Source organism: Drosophila persimilis, unplaced genomic scaffold, assembly GCF_003286085.1.
Source record: "Drosophila persimilis strain 14011-0111.01,24,50 unplaced genomic scaffold, DperRS2 tig00000431-arrow-pilon, whole genome shotgun sequence".
NCBI lineage: Eukaryota > Metazoa > Arthropoda > Insecta > Diptera > Drosophilidae > Drosophila > Drosophila persimilis.
Genome location: NW_020825312.1, coordinates 801,025 through 820,289, shown reverse-complemented (window position 1 = coordinate 820,289; position 19,265 = coordinate 801,025). Strand labels below are relative to the sequence as shown.

Genomic DNA, 19,265 nt, shown 5'->3' with positions numbered 1-19,265 from the left:
AGTTTGGCTTTCCATTTAAGATGCGGCAGAAATGGGGGATTATTACGCTTTTCCGATTCCAATTTGCTGGCTGGCTGGCCGTGTGTGTTAGAAAACATCATATTGCCACAAATAGTGCCTCAGTTCTTCGACTGACAGCCGGGAGGCGTTTCTGGAGACGGATACGATTTGTCGCAGCAAAATTAGCAAAAGTCTAATGCCATAAGGCAATAAGGAAGTAGGACGACAAACCTACTGGAAAAACCAACCGGCAAGTTTAAATAATGGACATTATAGATATTTCCAAACAGTATAAAGATCAACTCGCAGGACTTTTGTACACTTTTTTTGTTTATTTGCATTCATATAAGTACTTTTTATATACAAGTTTACAATTTGATGTCCATGTCGTCGTTTTGCTTTGATCGATTGATTCGCTAGCTCGGTAAATCGTTTCTCGGTTTAATTCCAAATTTCTTTGTATATATTTATGTACGGTAATTGTATTGTAATTCAGTAATATTCGTTATATTATTGCACTCGGTTTATGTACAGCTCGATTAAACATAAAAATGTTGTTAAGAAAACAAATGTTTGCCAATGGCCTACAAATTGAAATAAAGATAATGTTGTACATAATTAAATATAATTGTATATAATAATTGCATATAATTCAACATTCTCTTCTCTTACAATTCGTAAATAATTTCCTAATGCTTCTATTTATGTACATACATATCGCCCATATATGCGATTAATAATATTTACAAAAGTTCTTTCGTATCCTTTGATATACTAGAATCATCTACTGTAGCTTCGGTTTGGAAAGCATTTCTTGTACAATTTGGGCAAGAATTGCATTCTTTTTTTGTTTCTCTAGACGATATGTGTACGAAAAAGTATTTCAAGTATTGTATATATATATATATATATATATATATAGTATATATGTATATATCTGTATAATGTGTACAAGTATCTGTATATCTATATAGGTAACATATTTTATATATGTATGCATAAGTACACGGGTAAATCTATACTCGTATGATAAATATATGTCGGTATTTCATAATTTGCCTCCTACTTGCAAGTACATATATTGTATCTATATCCTGATCTTGCTACATTCCCATAGTTTACTAAGTTGTTTGCCACTTTTCGTGTTTGTTAGTTAATTGGGTTTTATTTTGTTCTAGCGGCCTGTGAAGGGCATCCACGTGAATCTTCAGTAGACGACTTTAAAGCTTAATATGTTGGGTATACATAAAAGATTTCTATGCGCTCGGATTATGTCATATAAAAAGCCAATAACTGAACAACAGCTTCTAAATGTTCAACTACAAGTACGAATACGAGTACGAGTATATTTACAAATTGTTCTAATATGCGTACGCCTTAAATTCAATTATTTGTCAATTGATATTTGGTAAGATCAACCAGATGCTCATACAGCATATCCTCCTGTGGCGTCAGCCCAATCATTATCCAGCCCGATATGGCGGCGATGCTCCTCGTCACCGACAGACTGCTCCACACGCCCCGCACACTGTTGCTCAGCTGTAAGGGAATCGGGGAGATCGATCAGGGATTAGACATCATTATCAGATTATGTTATATGAAGAACCTACCAACTCCTGTTGGGTCAATGTTATGTTAGCATTGTTATTGAACAGGTACAGCTTTTCATCGATCGAATCAGAGCAGATCGTTAGGATTATTGTCGCAACGTAGATCATTGTGATGATGAGCCAACGGAATGATATAAGTTCACTGGCACTCGAGAAGCTCCAGCGACAAATGTCCATGCTATAAGCGAAAATGGATGGATTCGGGTTACTAAAATTGATCGGATAATGATTATAACCGATTAAAAATATACTAATATGAAGTTATTTAGAAAAAACCACGGGATGGATAACAGTCATGTCATCATATCATACAAGAAAAGATAAAAGATATCATACGCTTTGCTGCCACCAAAGAAAATAAGGGAAAGCCTCCACACGCACTGGAAATTCCATGCTTATCCGACCTCGGTTGTTTCATGGCCGATCTGAAGGAGGCACACAGATCAAACACTGATAGGTATGACAGTTCCATTGAGAAACTAGAAACTAGAAAATACTACGAGGAAAAAATTTGGTGCGGCAGTGCAGTGAAGTTCATATAAGAAAGAATGAAAGAAGGTGGACGCAAGTTACGATTGGCCTTGCAGCTTCTTTCACTTCGCTTTCACTTCACTTTCCCTTCTTTCGCTTCTTAGCTGCATTGAAAAATTATTCGTTGGATGGTGGGCCGCCATGAGGTTGGGCGTTCTCTGGCTGACATTTATATTTGTGCACTTCTGTTAATTGAGGAAATTCTCTCGATGTACACCATTTGCCAACTGGGAAAGGTCAAAGCAGAGATTCCGCTGCCAGAGTGCCAGCGCAGATACTTTGCACGTGGCATCCTCGCACACACACACACGCACATAAATCAACTGGGGAAAAGCGAAATGTCATGCACAGTTTCACACTTCTGCAAGCCGAAAAGAAAAACAGCGGCAGACAGTTCCGTTCCTGGTCTCGTTTTTCGGGAGAAGGGGCCGGCGAACCCCTGAGCCACAGCCCAGAGCCCCGGAGAACGGATAGCCCAGAACCCAGAACCCAGAGCCAAAGCTGAAGCTGAAGCCACCAGCTACCCATCCACCCACTCAGACAATCAGCCGGCGCAGCCTTTAAAGGTCAAGAGTGCAGGCAGAGACGTCGGCGTCGACTTTGGCGTCGGTATCGTTGTGTGGGCAGCGACAGTGGCGTGCAAAAAGAGCAAAGTTTAAGGGCATTAAAATATTTTGCGGCTGATGAAAGCGACCACGCAATGAGTGCCATACAAATTATTTCCATGCCCCACGAAACCAAACAAGTGCCACACACAAATTCAAACTACAATACAGTGCCTTTTTACAGCCACATTTCTAGTATGTACATTAGATGTTACATTCTCAGCGGTCTCGTGGTGCTATGAAACGCACGGTTCAGTCTAGAGTCTAGACCACATTGAGGAGAGGCAAGACGGATTTCGCTACCCACATCATTTTGATATTCAGCTCAATGGAAGTACTGGCAAGGCCCAACTCTGAGGTCAATGTGTTCTTGAGAACCGACCCCGCCTCGAGTCAAGAGGCTCTCTCCTTCAGCTTTCGGTATATTTTTAGCGAACTTTCTAACGAAGGTTACACGCCGCTCCGCCTAAACTGACTTTTAATCAAGCCAAGGCCGTCGAGGGACTGCTAAGGACAGTCGCTGAATACCTTCGGGATGGTCGAGTGGATTTTCACTCAATGTCTGAGACAGTTTCAAGGAAAACCCCTCTGACAGTGTCAGACATGGAGACAAGACGAATGAGATTGTATACGATTGTATACCTCGGTAAATGTGGGTATAGTTGAAATAATAAAGCTAAAATACCAAATATAGTATGCAAAGCAGAAGGATAATACTCACCGATCGAATACAGAAACCAGACATATGATGGCCAAGCAATAGAAGGTATTCAAATAGATCTCCGCAAATCCCGCATAGTCGCTGATCAGGGCCAAAGCGTCGCTGCTGCTTGTCGCCGATGTTCCTGATCCCGACGATGCTGTTCCACTGGGATCCGTACCACCCGCACTGAGGCCCAAATTTGTGGTGCTAGATCTTGTTGTGGTCATGTCCATCGCTAATGGTGTGGATGTTGTTGATGAGGATGGCATTGTCTCGCCAGCAAGACTAATGCCATTGATGACCTTTGCCCAATCCATCGGATGGCTGCTCAGCACAAAGAGTAGATGGGCCAATGCTAGACCAGCTAGCAGGCCGTGGCATATATTCGAGAGGAGCAGCCAGATTCGTTGAACCACACAGGCTAGTTGTATACTGCTGGTGATGCCATTGCTGAAATGATTGCAGGATTGGTTATTAAATATCTAACAGAACCCCAACTAGATTCCCAAGCCCCCAACCTCTAAAAATATCCATTTTATCCCATTCTCGGTTCGTCTTGTTTTTCTTAGTCTAACATATTTCCTTTGCAAGTGTAACTAATTTTTCCTGAATAAATATATCATAGGAACCTCCTGCACTTATAGTATCATAATTTTTAAAGGATTTCCCCGATTTTCGGGTATTCACTCACCGATTTAAGTCGGCATCGAGCAGGCAGCGGGTGTCAGCATAGCTGCCACGTCCGCTGGTTGAACCACCACCGCCCCCAGTACTACCACCTCCGCCAAGGCAGTGGCCGCCATGCGAGCGATAGAGACGACCGGCGCCACCCAGCTCGGCAGCCGAGATGCCATTGATGGCGCCCGCAGGACCCCCGCCAGCCGTGCCACCTGGGCCACGTGCGGCAGCTCCCAGGAAGGAGCGCTTGTAGTAGCTGTGCTCCACTGGTCGATACCCGGATGACGTCTGCAGAAACATTTTGTCGATGTGCGCGGGCGCATCGTCCGTGGGTGAGACGACCGGTGTGAATGGGTTGTAGATCTCCTCGCCCTCGGCCGGAGCAATGTCATCAGCCAGCTCCTTTAGTATGGAGGATATCCCCCCCGCCGTGTACAGCTTGCCTGCAGGAAAGGGATGGTTGGGAGAGAGAACGAAAGAAAGATATTGGGGCATTAGTGCGCAGAATCGTAGGGGGAGTGGGTGTTCAGGTGGGTCAGAGCTTTCCTCCTCCTCCTCCTTTCTCGTCGTATGGGATTTTACTGAATGGAATTCTGGCTACTCACTGATTAGCTGTCCCCGCTTGTCCCGCTGCGACTTCGTCTTGCGTTGCACGCGTCGCTCCTCGTAGCTCTGATCGATTTCCAGCTCGCCGGACAGCGAGGCGTCGTGCATGTCGGAGCACTGCTTGAGGTACCGCATCAGGGTCTCGTTGGCCTGGCGGACCACCTCCACTTCCCCGGCAGCTATCAGCTTGCGCTCCCTCCTCCTCCGCGACTCCGACTTGCTACGTTTGCGTCGCGGACTCTTGTCAAAGCTGTTCCGAGAGCGCAGCGATCGCTGGGCGGGACTGGCCTGCGGATCGGACAGTGACTGCTGCTTGCGCGATGTCCCAGGCCCTCCAGCGCCATTTCCGACTGCAGTTGCTCCCGCACTGCTGAGGGCCGAGGGTGTGGGCGAGCTCTGCTTAAGCTCGCGATCCATGTAGCCCAAGATGCCTCGATGAAACGAGGAGTCCGCTTCCAGGGCCTGTGGCTGCGGCGAATGGTTTCGCCTGGACCTGTGGTGGCCATGGGTGGCCGGCAGCTGCTGCAGTGTCTCCCTCAGGCTCATGGCATCTCCGGATGAGTTGCGACTGCCATCGCTCTGCTTCGTTGGCTGCGACGGCAGTGACGGTGGCGGCGCCGGAGAATCCAGATGCTCTGCGGCCCCCAAGGAGGCGCTCTCCTCTTGGGTGGTGTCGTGCGCGGAGGGCGGTGCGTGGCCATTGACCAGCACCACAGTCTGCTGTGAGGTCTGACTGGGGGAGCCTACCATCTCAATGCTATCCGCCGAGCTCTGGGCACTGATGCGACCGGCGCTAGTGGTTCCCCCCGCTCCTGTAGTGCTTCCCTCAGCCGCTGCTCCCATCGAGCTGGAATCGTTCAGAGCCGCTGCACAGTCCTCCATAGTGCTTATCACCTCCTGACCAGCATCTCTCTCCGGGGTTGTTGTGGTAGTGGCAGCTGCCTCGCGCTCCAGTCGACGCTGACGCGCCTCCGTCCGTCGCTGTCGCTGGTGCTGGCGATGCACCTTGGCTGGCTGCTGGCTGGCCTCCATTGCGTCCTATCGCTCTCGCTGTCGCTCTCTGGAGATGGTCTAGGCAAGCTTCATAACAGGTGGATGATGGGCTGAATGCTGGCAACTTTTAGTTCGCTGTTTTCAGATGCAGCTTTTGCACGTTCTTGTTGTTTTGTGATGCCTGCTTTGACCCAAATAATTATGCACTCGGGGCTGCGCCCACAAAACAACCCTAGAACCCCCTAACAACACACTGGCGGACACTTGGCAGCTCGGCTGAGAACTTTGGGCATGTTCTCGAGGCCTTCTCTTGAATATTATTTTTGGTGCAATTGCAACGGCGTTTCCTCGAGGATTTCTCTAGGATATAGCAGCATGAGGCACTGAAAAAAAATCTGAAGAAGAACGCGCGCGCCACAGAGGAGAACGTGGCGATGTGGAAGAGTGACAGAGAGCTCTCCACAGGACTCGAACGAACGCGTACTCACAGCGAGATTTGCGATTGATCCGTGTGTAGTGTCCGTCGCCGCAGCTGCTTGACGACTGAAACTAAGCTCCACCAGCAGTGTACGAAATAGCTTTGCCTATTCTATGCTCTTCCTTTCGAATCGTGCTTCGACTTGTCGTTTCGTTTCGATTCGTTTTGGGGGGTTGGCTGGTTGGTTGTTTGTGTCCCGCTTCCTGTAACGTAGTAACGAGCTTCGGCGAAAGCTTTTCTTTCGTACAATGACGTCAACAGTGCGTGTCTGAGCGTCCACCCACACACGAGCACACAAACATGTGTCTGATCCAACTGTTTGCGTGTGTGTGTGTGTGTGTGTGTGTGTTTTATTGACAAATTCTATTTTTAGGCATCTATAAAAATGTTTGAGCACAGAATGGGATTTAATTTCTCCGTTTGGCTGTTTAGGGAGTGTGGAGTAGGGAGTAGGGAGTGTAGGGAGCAACACCATAGCCTAAGCTCCAAAGCAGCTGTGGTTACACTGAGAAAAATCGAGCTCACCTAATTTTGCAAATGTTAAAATAATTGTATAACAAGCATGCATATGTACATATTTACATATACAAGCTGGCATCGAATTAATTTCTGCTGCTTAACAAGTGTAAGATTTTCTTTTCAGTGCATTGAAATTGGTTTTTGTGAGTCGCCCCCCCCCAGCCCAAGAGTCGCATCCTGACGCTGCCGCAGCAGCAGCTGTCCTGTCTTTTTTTGCAAAACTGAATTCGCCCACACTTTTGCACTCTCGCTCTCTCGCCCACTCTCTCGATGACTGGGAATCGATAAATGCGTGGTAGAATGTCAGCTTGGGTCGAACTACTGCGCAGCTTTCGCCTCTGATGACGTCAATGGAAAAAGCTCGCCTCAAACACCACGCCGCAACAACAGCAAATGCCAACCCACCAGCAGCCCCACACCCACCTCAACGAAGCACACAAAAGCCGGCAAAAGCTTTTCAGGGGGGCCAGGCGCAGCAAAATTTGATTATCGTAAAGCGTGAGGCCAAGAGAGGCATATGTCAGAGGCATCTTCTGGCGGTGGCAGGAGTGGAGAGGGAGTCGGAGGCTTCTGGCGTTGGTGTTAGCTAATGGCCCTTGAAATGGCAAAAGGCGCTGAGGAATTGGCCAACACCAACATGCTGTGGGCCAACTCCTAGTGCTCTCTCTTTCGACGCGAACAGACAGACAGAAAGTCTCAGAGAGAGAAAGAGAGAGAGAGAGAAAAAAAAAGAGCAAACGTCATGACCATGACGTCACAATGACGTCAGTGGGCACATTGCCAAAAAATAATCGGCTAAGGAGTGAGGCCAAGGCGGCTTCCAGCAACGTCGAAATGTTCGCAGTCAGGCTGCAAAAACATCTTCAAGTACCGCTCTCAGGTCGATACAGAAAACGGGGCGACACAAGATCTTTAATTAATTCTGCCTTATGCCTTGTTTTCTGGTTGACAGAAAGAAACCACAAAGGTCAAAGCTATTCCTTAATTTTATCTGTAAAATGATTTTTTTTTTTAAGTAGATTTATGAATGAATTTCTTTGTCAGCCATACATCCACACAATGAGTGCTACATAGAATGGAGAGCACTCGACAACCCTGTCCATAAATCAGTTAACGTAAACACATATATTTGTACATATGTATGTACAGGATTAACCATGGCAACCTGGAGCTTGTTACATCAATAAAGTCAGTCACAATACAGCCGGTCAACGCAGAGAGTAGAGAACATTCCATTGCTGACTATGCCCCTTCTGGAGGCGCCTGCCGAGTATCTGGAATCCTCGCCAGAGCATTCCCTGCAGGCGGAGCTGCCGCTTCTGTTGGCAGCCCCAGCGGGACCGGCGGCCTTGGTCCAAGTGCGCCTGCCACTGCCCGAGGTGCATCATCATCCACAGCAAGTCCATCAGCAGCCACCACGGAACCATCGACGGCAGTTGGCTCGCCGGAACTCGTTTGATCGGGATGTGGCAATTGCCGAGGAAACGCAGCATTTCCCGGCCTTTGTGCACCTGCTGCCCGTAGTGCTGCCCCAGCAGGCCCCAGAGCCGACCCTGGATGAACTCCTGGTAGGTCACGACGAATCAAAGTGCATTTTCGGCACCAACTGGTAATCCACCATTCCCTTTTAGCGGAGAGTAACCCAGCGAACGGACCTGGAGGCGGTTGAGACGGTGCGTCTCAGAGTGATCTCCTATACGATCAGTCTGTCCCGGCTGTCGTTGTTCTTGCCACGACTCCAAAACCTAGACCTGAGCGGCAGTGTACTGAGCTCTCTGCGGGACTTGGGCTACGGGCTGCTTCAGCTGACCCACTTGAATATTAGCAACTGCGGCCTCAACAGCTTCGATGGCACCAGTGGCCTGCCCGCCATCAGGGTCCTCATAGCAGACGGCAATATGATCCAACGGGTGGATCCCCTCGTCGAGCTGGTACAGCTGCGGGTGCTTAGGGCTCGCAACAATCGAATCAGCGAGCTGGGCCTACTCTCGTTTCTGGGCATGTGTCCGCTGCTGATGGAGGTGGAGTTTCTGGGGAATCCTGTCTGTCGCCTGCCCCTCTATCGCGACATGCTCAGTCGCAGCGTGCCCACTTTGCAGCTTCTGGACGGAAACACGCTCAACTCGGCAGCGGTAGTTCCTACCCAAATAGTAGAAAACGATGAGGCTCCGTCCTCACTTTCCAGTGAGGCATCCGCAGGGAGCAACGAGTCATCGTCACCGCCTCCGCCATTGGGACGTCCGGCAACGGCTCCAGCTCCTGCACAGATCTCGCTCAATGCCGGCATACGGCGGCAGTTATCAGTGGCATCCACTTCCACTCCGGTGGCTGGCTCGGTTCTGGGTCTAGTGCGGCAACGTCGTCGCCACATGGGCCACGCCTGGGTCAGTTCCTCCAGTGGTTCGTCCTCCGCTTCGTCGTCCATTGCCTCTCGGGCCCCCTCGAGGAGCTCTTGCTCTTCCAACAGCAGTCTGGACGTGCAGTCGACCTATGCATTCACTCCACACTCCACAGTGGACTAACTGCTGTTCCCAGTCGTAAATTGCTTAGCTACATAAATAAAAGTTTATTTTACGTGATTCTTGAAGTCTTGTCTACAGATGGGTCAAATGTATTGTGTATCTGGCTCAACAGCTTCTATAAGCTGAAATTTTCGGATATGTCAAAGTAAAAATTAGGATACCGATGGAACCCAATAATAAAAAATCAAATGCCCATGATTTTAAATTGGTTTCTGCCAGTTTCGAAAAGGATAAGGTTAAGGATAAGGATGGTAAGTTACTTGGTTATATGTATATATTTGTTCACCTAGATTGTCCGCAAATTAAAATTATACTCAATAAGTGCACTTTATTGGAGAACTCTGTAAAACGGCACAACATCTGATGTCTAGCAATTTGTGTGCGAAAGTTAATGGTGCAGTTAACAAGATCGTATTAAATATATTCATATATAACCTTTCCTATTCGGTGTAGGTATATTGAAAGAGCGCAGCCGATGGCGATCGAACGGGAACCAACTGATTCTGGCCGTCTGGATTGCGAAAGACGATGTAATCACGGCCGTTAATCAGTCGTCGAACCCCGCCATCGGTCGATGGATCGTTGCCGAGAAGAACCCCGTTGCCCTGGCCCATGGCACGTCTCCAGCGATGGCGAGGATCTGCAGCCCCAGCAGCATTGCCATGGCCCCCGTTGAAAATGCTCTGATAGGGCGGTGGAGGAGTGACATTCTGGCCCAGGGTGGAGGTTCCCAGCAACTGCTTTTGTCCACTATCCAAGCGCTGCCAGCCCCGCAACCAGCGCGATGGTTTTATGGACTGGCCATTGGGAGTGCGTCCGATGCCATGACGAGCCCACTTATTGGCCTCGTGGCGACTATTCACGTACCGGAAGATGAGCTCAGTGCTGAAAACAGCCAGAGATGTGGCGAATCCGGCCAGCATTATGTAGTAGGTCATCATCAGGTCGCCATTCCTCAGCTGCCGCTCAGTGCCGCCCAGGTCCTGGGGACATATCTCGGCGCTGGGCAAATCCTTGGCCGACAAATGCTTCACAATACCCGATTCCACCAGATTGAGTAGTCTGGAAATATTAGATTGCTACAATCGGTGGTACATGGTCTGGCTATATCCTACTCACTCCGGATCAAAAAGCTGGCTCAAATTCGAGCCAATGGGATAGGCGAAGGTCCGCTTCTTCTTGAGGAACGGCTCCCTGGCCATGGCAAAGGGACAGTGGATCTTTTCATCGCTGTAGCTGATTGTCTTACGATACAGATAGTCCTGATACAGCATTATATTGATCGCAGGACGATCCCGAACAAACACATATCCATTCCTCTCCACATAATTTTGGAGATTGTACGTGTCGTTCGTCTCATCAGAGAAAACCGCATAGTTGTTCTGTATCATCCGATTCAGCATGGACAGCGATTCGTTAGTCTGCAAGGTAAAAGGTATATCGTATATGGAATATGGAAAATGGCCTAACACGTATTTGATCCAATCAATTACCGTTCGTATGGCATACTCAACGCCACCACCCCGCATCGAGACAAAGTGTTTGTTCTTCACCAAGATATCGTTGACCGTGTTGTACGGCAGCGTGAACTTGGAGAGGGTAAGGAAAGCCGTCAGGTTGGCCGTATAGAAGGACGTCAGTATCGTGATGAATATCCACCAGGTGGCGAAGAGCAGCCGGGTCGAGTCTGCAATGCTTTTTAATGAATTCAATGAAACGACAAACGTGACCCAGGCATGCAATCTCCCAGTCCCCATTAGGTCGAAGCGATTCATATCGGTCTTCACCTGCACTTTGGCCTAATTGCAGCTAAACTGAACAGCCAAACACTCACCGGCAATGGGCGACAGGGTGCTGCCCTGTTTCATTAGCGCTCCATATACGAACCAAGCGCAATGGCCCAACGAGTAGGGATGTTGAACTCCGTCGCCCGTCAGGCGATTCCTCAGAATGATCAGCACATAGATGATGGGTCCTACGGCCAGCAGAGATACTAGAATCAGTATCCAGACCCAAAACTCAAACGGTGCCAGCAGGCCAGAACCACTAGCCGATTCCCTGGGCCGCTGCATCACCATTATCCATTCGCCCTCGTCCAAGGTAGTTGTTGAATAGGAAACGAAGGTTCTTTGGTCCGAAAGGGAGGGAATGAAGGCAGCTGCCAGATCCACAAGCTGAGGAAGGAATGGGGGTCAAGTGTATCAAGGTGAATCCCTGCCAGATACTCACACTGTTGTTGACCATCTCGATGAGACTGCGATCAAAGTCGGTGGGCGAACCGATAATATTGTCCTGCGGCACGAATACCTCGTACGTAAAGTTGAACTTCTTCTTGAGGAAATCGATGATCTGAAAAGAGACCCCGTGACCGATGCGCGTGCCATTCTCCAGTACCTCCGTATAGCTCAGCGGATAGTCCTCGAGGGTGGCGATGCGCAGGTGCTTGCCTTTGATCCAGTCACGCATCTCGCGTAGCCTGAGCTTCTTGTTGATTATCGTATCCAAGGTCTCCACGGGCGTATCGTTGTCCAGGCCGACATCAGAGGCATCAATATCAATGGGCATTTCGGTGGACATGCTCATGTTGCCATCACCGCTCAGCTGGATCAAATTCGCTGGCAGGGATTCGTTCAGAGCCGGGCAGGCAACGCACAGGGCTGCTGCCACGAGGAGCTCAATTCCTGTGGCCATCGATGCGAGATGCGAGAAGCGATGGAGATGGAGATGGTGATGGAAATTTCCTGGTGCTGTTCGTTGCTTTTCTAGTTTCCCAGCTTTTTGCGCTTCCTGGGCATGCTGTTCGGCTACAGTTGCGTTCGTCCCGACGCCGTGGACCTCACTGAAATGGAGAGTGCTTCGCTATGGGCACCGTGAATCACAATTTTCTGTCACGAGCAGTGGATTGGTATGTAAATATAGCCCTAGCCGGTGCATGCATCGGCATCGACCCACAGCAAATACAATTAACAATAATGACAAGTGCAAACATGACAGTCAGCAGTAACCACTCAACCTCCACCGCCCCTATACATTGTATGCAGATTATAAGTTTTGATTAGGCCTCCTTCCGTCCTTCCTTCCTACCTTCCGCTCATTGCTCGCGGAAGGAGTCATGTGGGCATTCCCAGGGGTCCCATATTGACACGAATCAAGCTAATGAGCATGAGCCAGCCAACGCCACCAGCTTAAGAAAATATTGTGTGTGGAAATATAGTTCAAGTCCAGCCAAAATGGGTTATGGATTATATAGCCATTGTCTAAGTCCACTTACGTGTTCAAGGACATGTTAAGGTACTTCTTGTCCCCAATCGACTGGCTCGAATCGATTTTCTAGATTCCATAGAATACAAAATCAATGCATTATTCAATGGCCATCTACAAATTATAATCTATCTATACACCACATTGTATAATATGTATATGTAATTTTCTTAGCAGATTATCGCAGAGAGTGGGTACAAATCCATTCAGACCTCTCACAGGGATATTTGTTCAATTTTATTCCTAGAGTATAGTGTACCAGAGCCAAATTACAGTTTCCAATCATTTTATTGTCGATGCTTTGATAAGAACTATCAACTATTAACCAAAGCGACCATTACCGTCCGACATTTCGCTGCTGTCGCCCGTTCCCAGGGCATTTTTACTGCATTTGCAGTCCTCGCCGCCGTCGACGCCTCCCTTCCCAGAGGTTAGAATACGCACGCCCTCGGCGAATTTTGGGAAGCCGGACATGGTCTCTTTTATGGTGGTCATCATCACAGGCAGATACATGAAGAAGTCTTTGAAGTGGCCAACAACCGTGTGATAATCCACCGATCTTCCACCGCCAGAGTGTTGGTAATTTCCATCCGAATCGATCTCATTCCCCCCAATGGAAGATGTATAAGGTAGGGCACTGCATTGCTGCAAAACTGTTAGAAAGAAGTTCATAAATATAAATTTATATTCTTTTTTATATTCATAATGTACTGAACCTTACCCAACACGAAGGCGATTGCAGCTGCTTGATATCGTTGCTTGTCGTCGTCTCTCATGGCGAAGAATTTTCCGCAAATGTGCAACTCCGAGAAAACGACATCGTCATTTATAACATTTTGGTCTGCGCGGTAAGCAGAAAATTTCAAGAACTTTTTGTCGACTGATTTTCATTTCGCTTCGGGCTTCTCTCGGTTCGCGCTGAGGTTCGCACAACAACAAAATTATTCAAAGAAAAAAAACTTTGCATAACCAATGTTATTGCTGAAGAAAAGAAATCTCAGATTGAAATTGAAGAAAAGCGAGGCGACACCAGAATTCTCATTTGATTAACAATTAGTTTTAATTAAATTTAGGTTTTCCGCAAACGTTGAAAGATTTTAAGAGCTTATCCATCGACATTTTTTAAGAACATATAGCTATATCCGATTAATAAGGATTAACTAATTTGTATTAAATGTATATATTTCAACAAATATCGTATAAAATACGATAAGAAACACTTTTTGAATTAATTCAGTTACGTGTTCTTCGCAGTGAATGGCTCTTTGCTATTCTCTATCGATATTTACTTATCGATACTTAGTTAAGCCCAAACCCCACAGGTGGCGCCCCCACGCAATTGGCGCCAAAGCAAAAATTTTTAAATTTTTGAATGAGCTAATTTTCTGTTTCTTGGACTCGATCAAACGCGTATCAATTGAATAGATTCGTGCTAAAAATAGAAACAATGTCCGGATTCCAGGTGAATCACGGCTTGACAGTGGCGTTCATTAAAATGGGTCACCAGGCCCCGCATTTAATTGATACAATTTGAATTGGATCTCATCGAGAACAGCTGAAATTGAATTTATGGAAATGCAACCGCAGCTATACTGTATAGTTAATTAGTAAAGCCTGTACAAATACTATACAAATTTAGATAGATAACGTAGAACTTGAGAAACTAGCCGGCCATGTCTCGCTTCAACTATAGGCAATAACGTACAGAATCTCATGTGGAGAACCAAAGTTGGGGCACAAAAATGTGCGAATTGAATGCCATACTAAACCGCAGCACATGCACACACGCCTCCCGCCCCCCCCGACTCAAGTTCAAAGTCAATGACAATGCAACTGCTTGACCTTTAGCTCATCATCACCCTCTGCTACTGCTTGTCTCTCATTTTCTCTCTCACGCTTTTCCCCATTTTAGCAGTGATAATTGTTATTGCTTTTCGGCACTTCCCAGCGAAACCGTTGAACGGTACGGATGGGTTAATAGGGACGGCGCAGGGGGCAATTCGCGCGCAAAAACACGTACAGAATTGAGAAATTTCAACGTTTAATAAACAGCAGTCAGCGCCGACACCGGCTCACAAAAATGAAGCAGCAATTATGCCGGAGCTTTATTGATGTTCCATGCGAAATAAATTGTAACAGGTTTCGTGACGCGCCCCACAGTGCGGCCGTGTGTAGAGGCATATGTGGTGCGTGCGTGCGTGTGTCATCCACGCGCGCCGCTCTGCTGGAATCGCTCGTCAGTAGGGTGACACCTCGAACAGTACAGCACTTGAGGGAGGAGGCAGTCCGATAGGGGAAGGAATTGAAGTCGAAAAAGTGCTTTCAAAAGAATCCGCAAAACCAAAAACACCCTAATGTCTCATTATTATGGATCCAATGAAATCGATAGGAAACTCCCATCGGAGCTGGTGCCGCTACTTCTGCCAAAAGAGATCCACGTGCTTGCCATTTGCGATATGGTAATCAGAACACTGCCACGCTCATATACCCATCCCCGTGCCCATCGCCATTCCCATAGCATCGATCGTCCGATCATAGATTATTAATATCTATTTTGTTTGATTTTGTGATTCACAAAGAAGTGCAATTTATCATCGAGCAAACGTAATTACATTTTAACATGGCGCTAATTATGGCTAAAAAAAAAGTATATATTATATAAGTTTAAAGTATATAAGAATATGGAAAGAAGACTTAGGCAAGATATCACAGGGAATTCACAGAGGAAAGCAGGTCCCATTTGGAGGTCCCATTGAGGCTAGATCACAAAGTCCGGGCGACTGTTCTCCCGGGTTATGAGGAAGGGACGCTGCTCGCTGGGACAGTGGAAGGTCTCAAACAGTTGTGTGGCAAAGCCGCTCTTCTCGCCCGGCAGCTCGAGCATGTTGTTCCAAATGGAGTTGGCGGCAGCGGCGTGGCCCCGTTGACTGAGATGGAAGCAGTCCTCGGAGAAGAAACGCGTGTCCGTCATTCCAGAGCGGGTGCGCGGGAAGTCCCGAAACTGTGAGAACGGCTGCACGTTGATTGTGAAGGTCTGAAAGGGAGAGGGAAAGGGAAAGGGAAAGTGATAACACAACCATCCGTTGAAACTAAAGTCAAAGAGAAGCTTGAAGGCTTTTTCATGCCCTTGCCTCACCTCCGTATTGAACTCCTCTCTGTTGGCAATCTCCGAGTCCTTGGCGATCCAACGTTTCATGATGCCTTCCAGGTAGTCCAAGCGCCTCTTGCCCTTCCCCATCAGGCAGGGGCACTCGAACCGCAGAGTGCTGTAGCAGGCGGGTGGGAGGCCCGACAGGCTGGTGAGAAAACGGAGATTCGGTGCCGGCACCACATTCAGCATGAGACGGGGCACATTGTCCCGGAGATAGCGATAGGTCTTCAGCATGTTCTGCTCATGCCACTTCACCGTCATCTCCGGCTCCGGATAGTAGCAGATGTCGGTGCAGAAGTCGTTGTTCCCAATGAAGAGGGTGATCAGCTTCCAGTCCCTGGTCATGTTCACATTGGGATCCCGCTGCATGCGCTTCACCAGAACCGTGGCCATGTACGGCATGTCCCTGGACATGGCTGCCAGCTCTGCCACATCGAAGCGGGACGTCCGATCGGTGGAGATGCCATCCTTGATCGCGTACCCGTACAGGTTCGGATTGAACTCCTTGAGGATGTTGGGCAAGGTGAGGTACTTTCGCCAGTTGTACTGGCCCCCAATGGACCACACCACGCCCCGATTCTCCACGGTCACGTGCAGCAGATTGGTGGCAAAGATCCCGTTGCCAGCTGTCAGAGAGTCGCCCATTGCTCCGATTACATCGATATCACCAGGTCGCAAACGATGCACGCTCGTCGGTCGATCCTCGCTGCGTCTGCCGGGCCCGTTCTCCGCATCACAGAACTGGAGCAAGGCCCGAGTCCGCGGATTCGATTTTTGGGTTTTCTAACGGAATCGAAATCGGAGTCGGAAAAGAACGAAGAGCAATCCGTTAGTGCTGCAAAGCGAGTGCTGATCCACCACGAACTTTAATTCATCCCGGATCCGTTGGCTGGACTTACCCCTGCATTTTGCACGCGCTGCACGTTTTGTAGATCGTCACCAGACCTCCCTGTGAAGGCCAGGCCAAGTAGACGCAACGGACGGTAGACATTCCTCAGAGCCACATCCAATGACGTGCGCTGTGACGTCACACACCCAAGAGAGATCAGGAAGATCACAGCCAAAACTGGAGCCCCATGCGATGACATCTTACCGAACAGCTACACAGAGAGAAGGGGGATGGAAAACAATGGGCTATACGAGATCAGTAAATGGTAAGTCACTAATGAGGTCTGTAGGGCTCGGGTTCGTTCGTGTATAGTCTCTGTTTTACTCTCGATTTCTTTGGTGACGTCGTCCTCGACTCTGAACCAGTTCCCCGTCTGAGCCGCGACATTACACAGAAGTCAGGCGTCTTCAGTTTATTCACCTTTGTGATTTGTGTATTTTGTTTTGTCTTCTTTGGAATAAGTTTGCGGCTCAGCTGCTCAGCAGTTCAGCTGGACCGACAAATTTTAGCATTTTGGACTTAAATAATATTCACAAAATTATGCTAATTGATTGACTTTCGTAAAAAATCTGTGAAAACCAGCAATCAATAATGATATGAGTAATCCATTTGGGCATTTGGATATTTGGGCAGCCGAATAGTTGAATAGGTGCGAATGGTGTCTTAACGAAAACCGCTTGGCGATGACAATTATTTTCTTAAGATGGATTCATTTCGTGAATTTGTGCCGTCTTCTTCTGTCTACTCGAATTATCTGGGTTCCATTCATCTTGACTTATATGCATACGTATCTTTCATCTCTCACGCGCAGAACTATTAAGTGTCATTTATTTAAATTTCATTCCATGCAAAGGTTTACCAACAAATTATCAAAATTATGTTGGACTGCAGGCGGAAGTGTCGAGGAATAGGGAAACCGAGTTTAACCGAACCGAAACAGAACCGAAACAGAACCACATACGACAGACGCTAGAGAGCGTGCCAAATCCAGTTGTGATAAAGATTGATTTAAATTTTGATTTCATTTAACTAAGCGAAACTGCTTCCTTTCAGCACAAAGCGAGCAGAAAACGAAACAAAAGACTTAGGAAACAAACGCAGACAAATAGAACAACATGAGAAGAGATATATTTACCTACATATGTATCTATATATATGTACATACATACATATATTAGTATCCGAAAACCACAACCTATAGCTATCACCACGGGCTTTACCTTTTAAGTGCAATCGTTGTCGCGATCACTTTTCACTTTTTTGAAGATCCCAATACCGATATCGGGCTAACGAGTACTTCGAGTGCTTTGGGTAAATCTTGCAACTGTCACACGAACACGAGTTGCACAATTACACAAGAGAGCGCCCAAAAAGAAATTGATCAATATTCCAGGCCAGAGGCGGAGTGAGCGTCCGGCTCCGTCAATTGCTTAGAATCAACTGCTTGGTAGAATTTCCGATTATGTTGATTTTATATGGATAGAGCCCACAAGTCCCCAACGGACGGCCGTCTGCCGACGGTAGACGGCGGACTACGCATAGAATAAAATGAAATACAACTAAAAACAAAACAGCAACAACAATCGAATCGCATACGAAACACGCGAAAAAGAACAAAAGCAAAGTAAAACAAGTAAGAACGCCGTACTCGAGTATTCCGACTATCAAATACCCCCGCTACTCTACGCCTAATAGAGTCGCGCTCTACGAGTAAAACAATTTACAAATTCGCGGAGAAGGAGTGTATTCTGATTGTGAAAATGATCCAATTTGGATTCTTGAATCTCATTCGTAATCATTTCGGTCCCCGTACCTTCTAACATCTTTTCGGCTGGTGTGTTGCATAGACGCGCACGAACAGAATATACCCTGGTCCCGTACGAGCCCCAGGTATCCCCGGACAGCAACAACAAGTATTGGCGCTGTCTGAGCTTCAACACACTCGACAGACAGACAGACAGACTGATAGACAGACGAGAACACAGGCAGACGAAAGGACAGAGGACAGACAGACAGACCGCCCAGGCCCAGCCCAGCCTAGCCCAGCCCAGCCGGTTACGGCTGAGACCGACTGAGAAGCGTTAAATTTGTGATATTCACTTTCGTTCAGGCTGATAAAAATAGTGTCCAGACCAGACAGAGATAGACTCGGGCAATACACTTGTCATGCGTGATGGCCTCTGACCGGTCCCCGCCAAGGGGTTCCGATTCTAAACTCCAAACGACAAGTCATCGTGTGTCTGGTGTCTTCTTCTTCGAGTTACGGGATAAAATCGGGCATTTAAGACTTGAAGCTTGGTAGCGAAACTGTTATAAATAGAAACGGGCAAGCGGGCAGACTTTGGTCCAGGTCTCAGAAGCAATTTATAGACGCTAATTTGCTCATGTGGTGGGGAATGGGTATGAGAATGGAGATGGGGATGGGGATTTGTATACATATAAGCCGTAGGGCTATAAAACAGAAAAGAATAAATTTGCACTTGCATTAGCGGCAAGACAGGGCAAAGGAAGAAGTAATGGGGAATGAAACTAGATAGGATCTCTATGTGGGGCTATAAAAAAGTATATTTATATCGTAATAAAATTGCACTTGCGTTGGGGAGGCCCAATGATGGGGAAACTACGGGTTACTTTGTACTTAATATCCACCGATAAATCCAGAGCTCCCCGATCTCCACCCCGCATCAAACAAGCGGATATAACACTTCCTATACAAGAC

The 19,265-nt window shown here is 47.5% G+C and overlaps 5 protein-coding genes across 6 annotated transcripts; 1 reads left to right on the top strand and 4 right to left on the bottom strand.

Annotated features, from left to right (window-relative positions):
* Positions 1–942: 942 nt before the first annotated feature.
* On the bottom strand, positions 943–6,227 carry LOC6595749. The gene is made up of 5 exons (XM_026989751.1): positions 4,733–6,227; positions 4,141–4,570; positions 3,468–3,899; positions 1,611–1,788; positions 943–1,539 (listed from the first exon to the last, which is right to left on the bottom strand). The coding sequence occupies exons 1-5, from the start codon at positions 5,763–5,765 to the stop codon at positions 1,384–1,386; spliced, it is 2,229 nt and encodes a 742-aa protein (XP_026845552.1). The 5' UTR covers positions 5,766–6,227; the 3' UTR covers positions 943–1,383.
* A 1,697-nt stretch (positions 6,228–7,924) lies between these two features.
* Positions 7,925–9,269, top strand: LOC6595750 (leucine-rich repeat-containing protein 9). Its single transcript, XM_002021331.2, has 2 exons — positions 7,925–8,291; positions 8,355–9,269. The coding sequence occupies exons 1-2, from the start codon at positions 7,968–7,970 to the stop codon at positions 9,243–9,245; spliced, it is 1,215 nt and encodes a 404-aa protein (XP_002021367.1). The 5' UTR covers positions 7,925–7,967; the 3' UTR covers positions 9,246–9,269.
* A 317-nt stretch (positions 9,270–9,586) lies between these two features.
* LOC6595751 (glutamate receptor 2) lies at positions 9,587–12,061 on the bottom strand. Its single transcript, XM_026989752.1, has 5 exons — positions 11,475–12,061; positions 11,080–11,419; positions 10,739–10,932; positions 10,365–10,666; positions 9,587–10,307 (listed from the first exon to the last, which is right to left on the bottom strand). Exons 1-5 carry the CDS (start codon positions 11,934–11,936, stop codon positions 9,686–9,688), a joined length of 1,920 nt encoding a protein of 639 aa, XP_026845553.1. The 5' UTR covers positions 11,937–12,061; the 3' UTR covers positions 9,587–9,685.
* A 728-nt stretch (positions 12,062–12,789) lies between these two features.
* Positions 12,790–13,282, bottom strand: LOC113565991. The gene is made up of 2 exons (XM_026989584.1): positions 13,228–13,282; positions 12,790–13,159 (listed from the first exon to the last, which is right to left on the bottom strand). The coding sequence occupies exons 1-2, from the start codon at positions 13,280–13,282 to the stop codon at positions 12,828–12,830; spliced, it is 387 nt and encodes a 128-aa protein (XP_026845385.1). The 3' UTR covers positions 12,790–12,827.
* Positions 13,283–15,064: 1,782 nt separating this feature from the next.
* LOC6595752 (phospholipase B1, membrane-associated) lies at positions 15,065–17,965 on the bottom strand. 2 transcript variants are annotated; one of them, XM_026989573.1, is made up of 4 exons: positions 17,767–17,965; positions 16,557–16,791; positions 15,643–16,440; positions 15,065–15,540 (listed from the first exon to the last, which is right to left on the bottom strand). In XM_026989573.1, the coding sequence occupies exons 2-4, from the start codon at positions 16,743–16,745 to the stop codon at positions 15,265–15,267; spliced, it is 1,263 nt and encodes a 420-aa protein (XP_026845374.1). In that variant the 5' UTR covers positions 16,746–16,791; positions 17,767–17,965; the 3' UTR covers positions 15,065–15,264. The 2 variants fall into 2 exon arrangements, with proteins under 2 accessions (XP_026845374.1, XP_026845373.1); XM_026989572.1 differs by having other exon boundaries at positions 16,557–16,757.
* Between the last annotated feature and the right edge of the window lie 1,300 nt (positions 17,966–19,265).

Excerpts from the sequence above, each read along its gene's own strand:
- LOC6595751 (XM_026989752.1), bottom strand. The coding sequence starts at position 11,936 with ATGGCCACAGGAATTGAGCTCCTCGTGGCAGCAGCCCTGTGCGTTGCC. Across the intron at positions 11,420-11,474 it reads TCGAGATGGTCAACAACAGT|CTTGTGGATCTGGCAGCTGC; the intron begins GTGAGTATCTGG and ends TTCCTTCCTCAG. Across the intron at positions 10,667-10,738 it reads TTGAGTATGCCATACGAACG|ACTAACGAATCGCTGTCCAT; the intron begins GTAATTGATTGG and ends TTTACCTTGCAG.
- LOC113565991 (XM_026989584.1), bottom strand. The coding sequence starts at position 13,282 with ATGAGAGACGACGACAAGCAACGATATCAAGCAGCTGCAATCGCCTTC. Across the intron at positions 13,160-13,227 it reads TGCAATCGCCTTCGTGTTGG|TTTTGCAGCAATGCAGTGCC; the intron begins GTAAGGTTCAGT and ends TCTTTCTAACAG.
- LOC6595752 (XM_026989573.1), bottom strand. The coding sequence starts at position 16,745 with ATGTCATCGCATGGGGCTCCAGTTTTGGCTGTGATCTTCCTGATCTCT. Across the intron at positions 16,441-16,556 it reads AGCGCGTGCAAAATGCAGGG|AAAACCCAAAAATCGAATCC; the intron begins GTAAGTCCAGCC and ends CGATTCCGTTAG. Across the intron at positions 15,541-15,642 it reads GAGAGGAGTTCAATACGGAG|ACCTTCACAATCAACGTGCA; the intron begins GTGAGGCAAGGG and ends TCTCCCTTTCAG.
- LOC6595750 (XM_002021331.2), top strand. The coding sequence starts at position 7,968 with ATGCCCCTTCTGGAGGCGCCTGCCGAGTATCTGGAATCCTCGCCAGAG. Across the intron at positions 8,292-8,354 it reads CGACCCTGGATGAACTCCTG|CGGAGAGTAACCCAGCGAAC; the intron begins GTAGGTCACGAC and ends ATTCCCTTTTAG.
- LOC6595749 (XM_026989751.1), bottom strand. The coding sequence starts at position 5,765 with ATGGAGGCCAGCCAGCAGCCAGCCAAGGTGCATCGCCAGCACCAGCGA. Across the intron at positions 3,900-4,140 it reads CTCGATGCCGACTTAAATCG|CAATGGCATCACCAGCAGTA; the intron begins GTGAGTGAATAC and ends CAATCATTTCAG. Across the intron at positions 1,540-1,610 it reads CATTGACCCAACAGGAGTTG|CTGAGCAACAGTGTGCGGGG; the intron begins GTAGGTTCTTCA and ends ATTCCCTTACAG.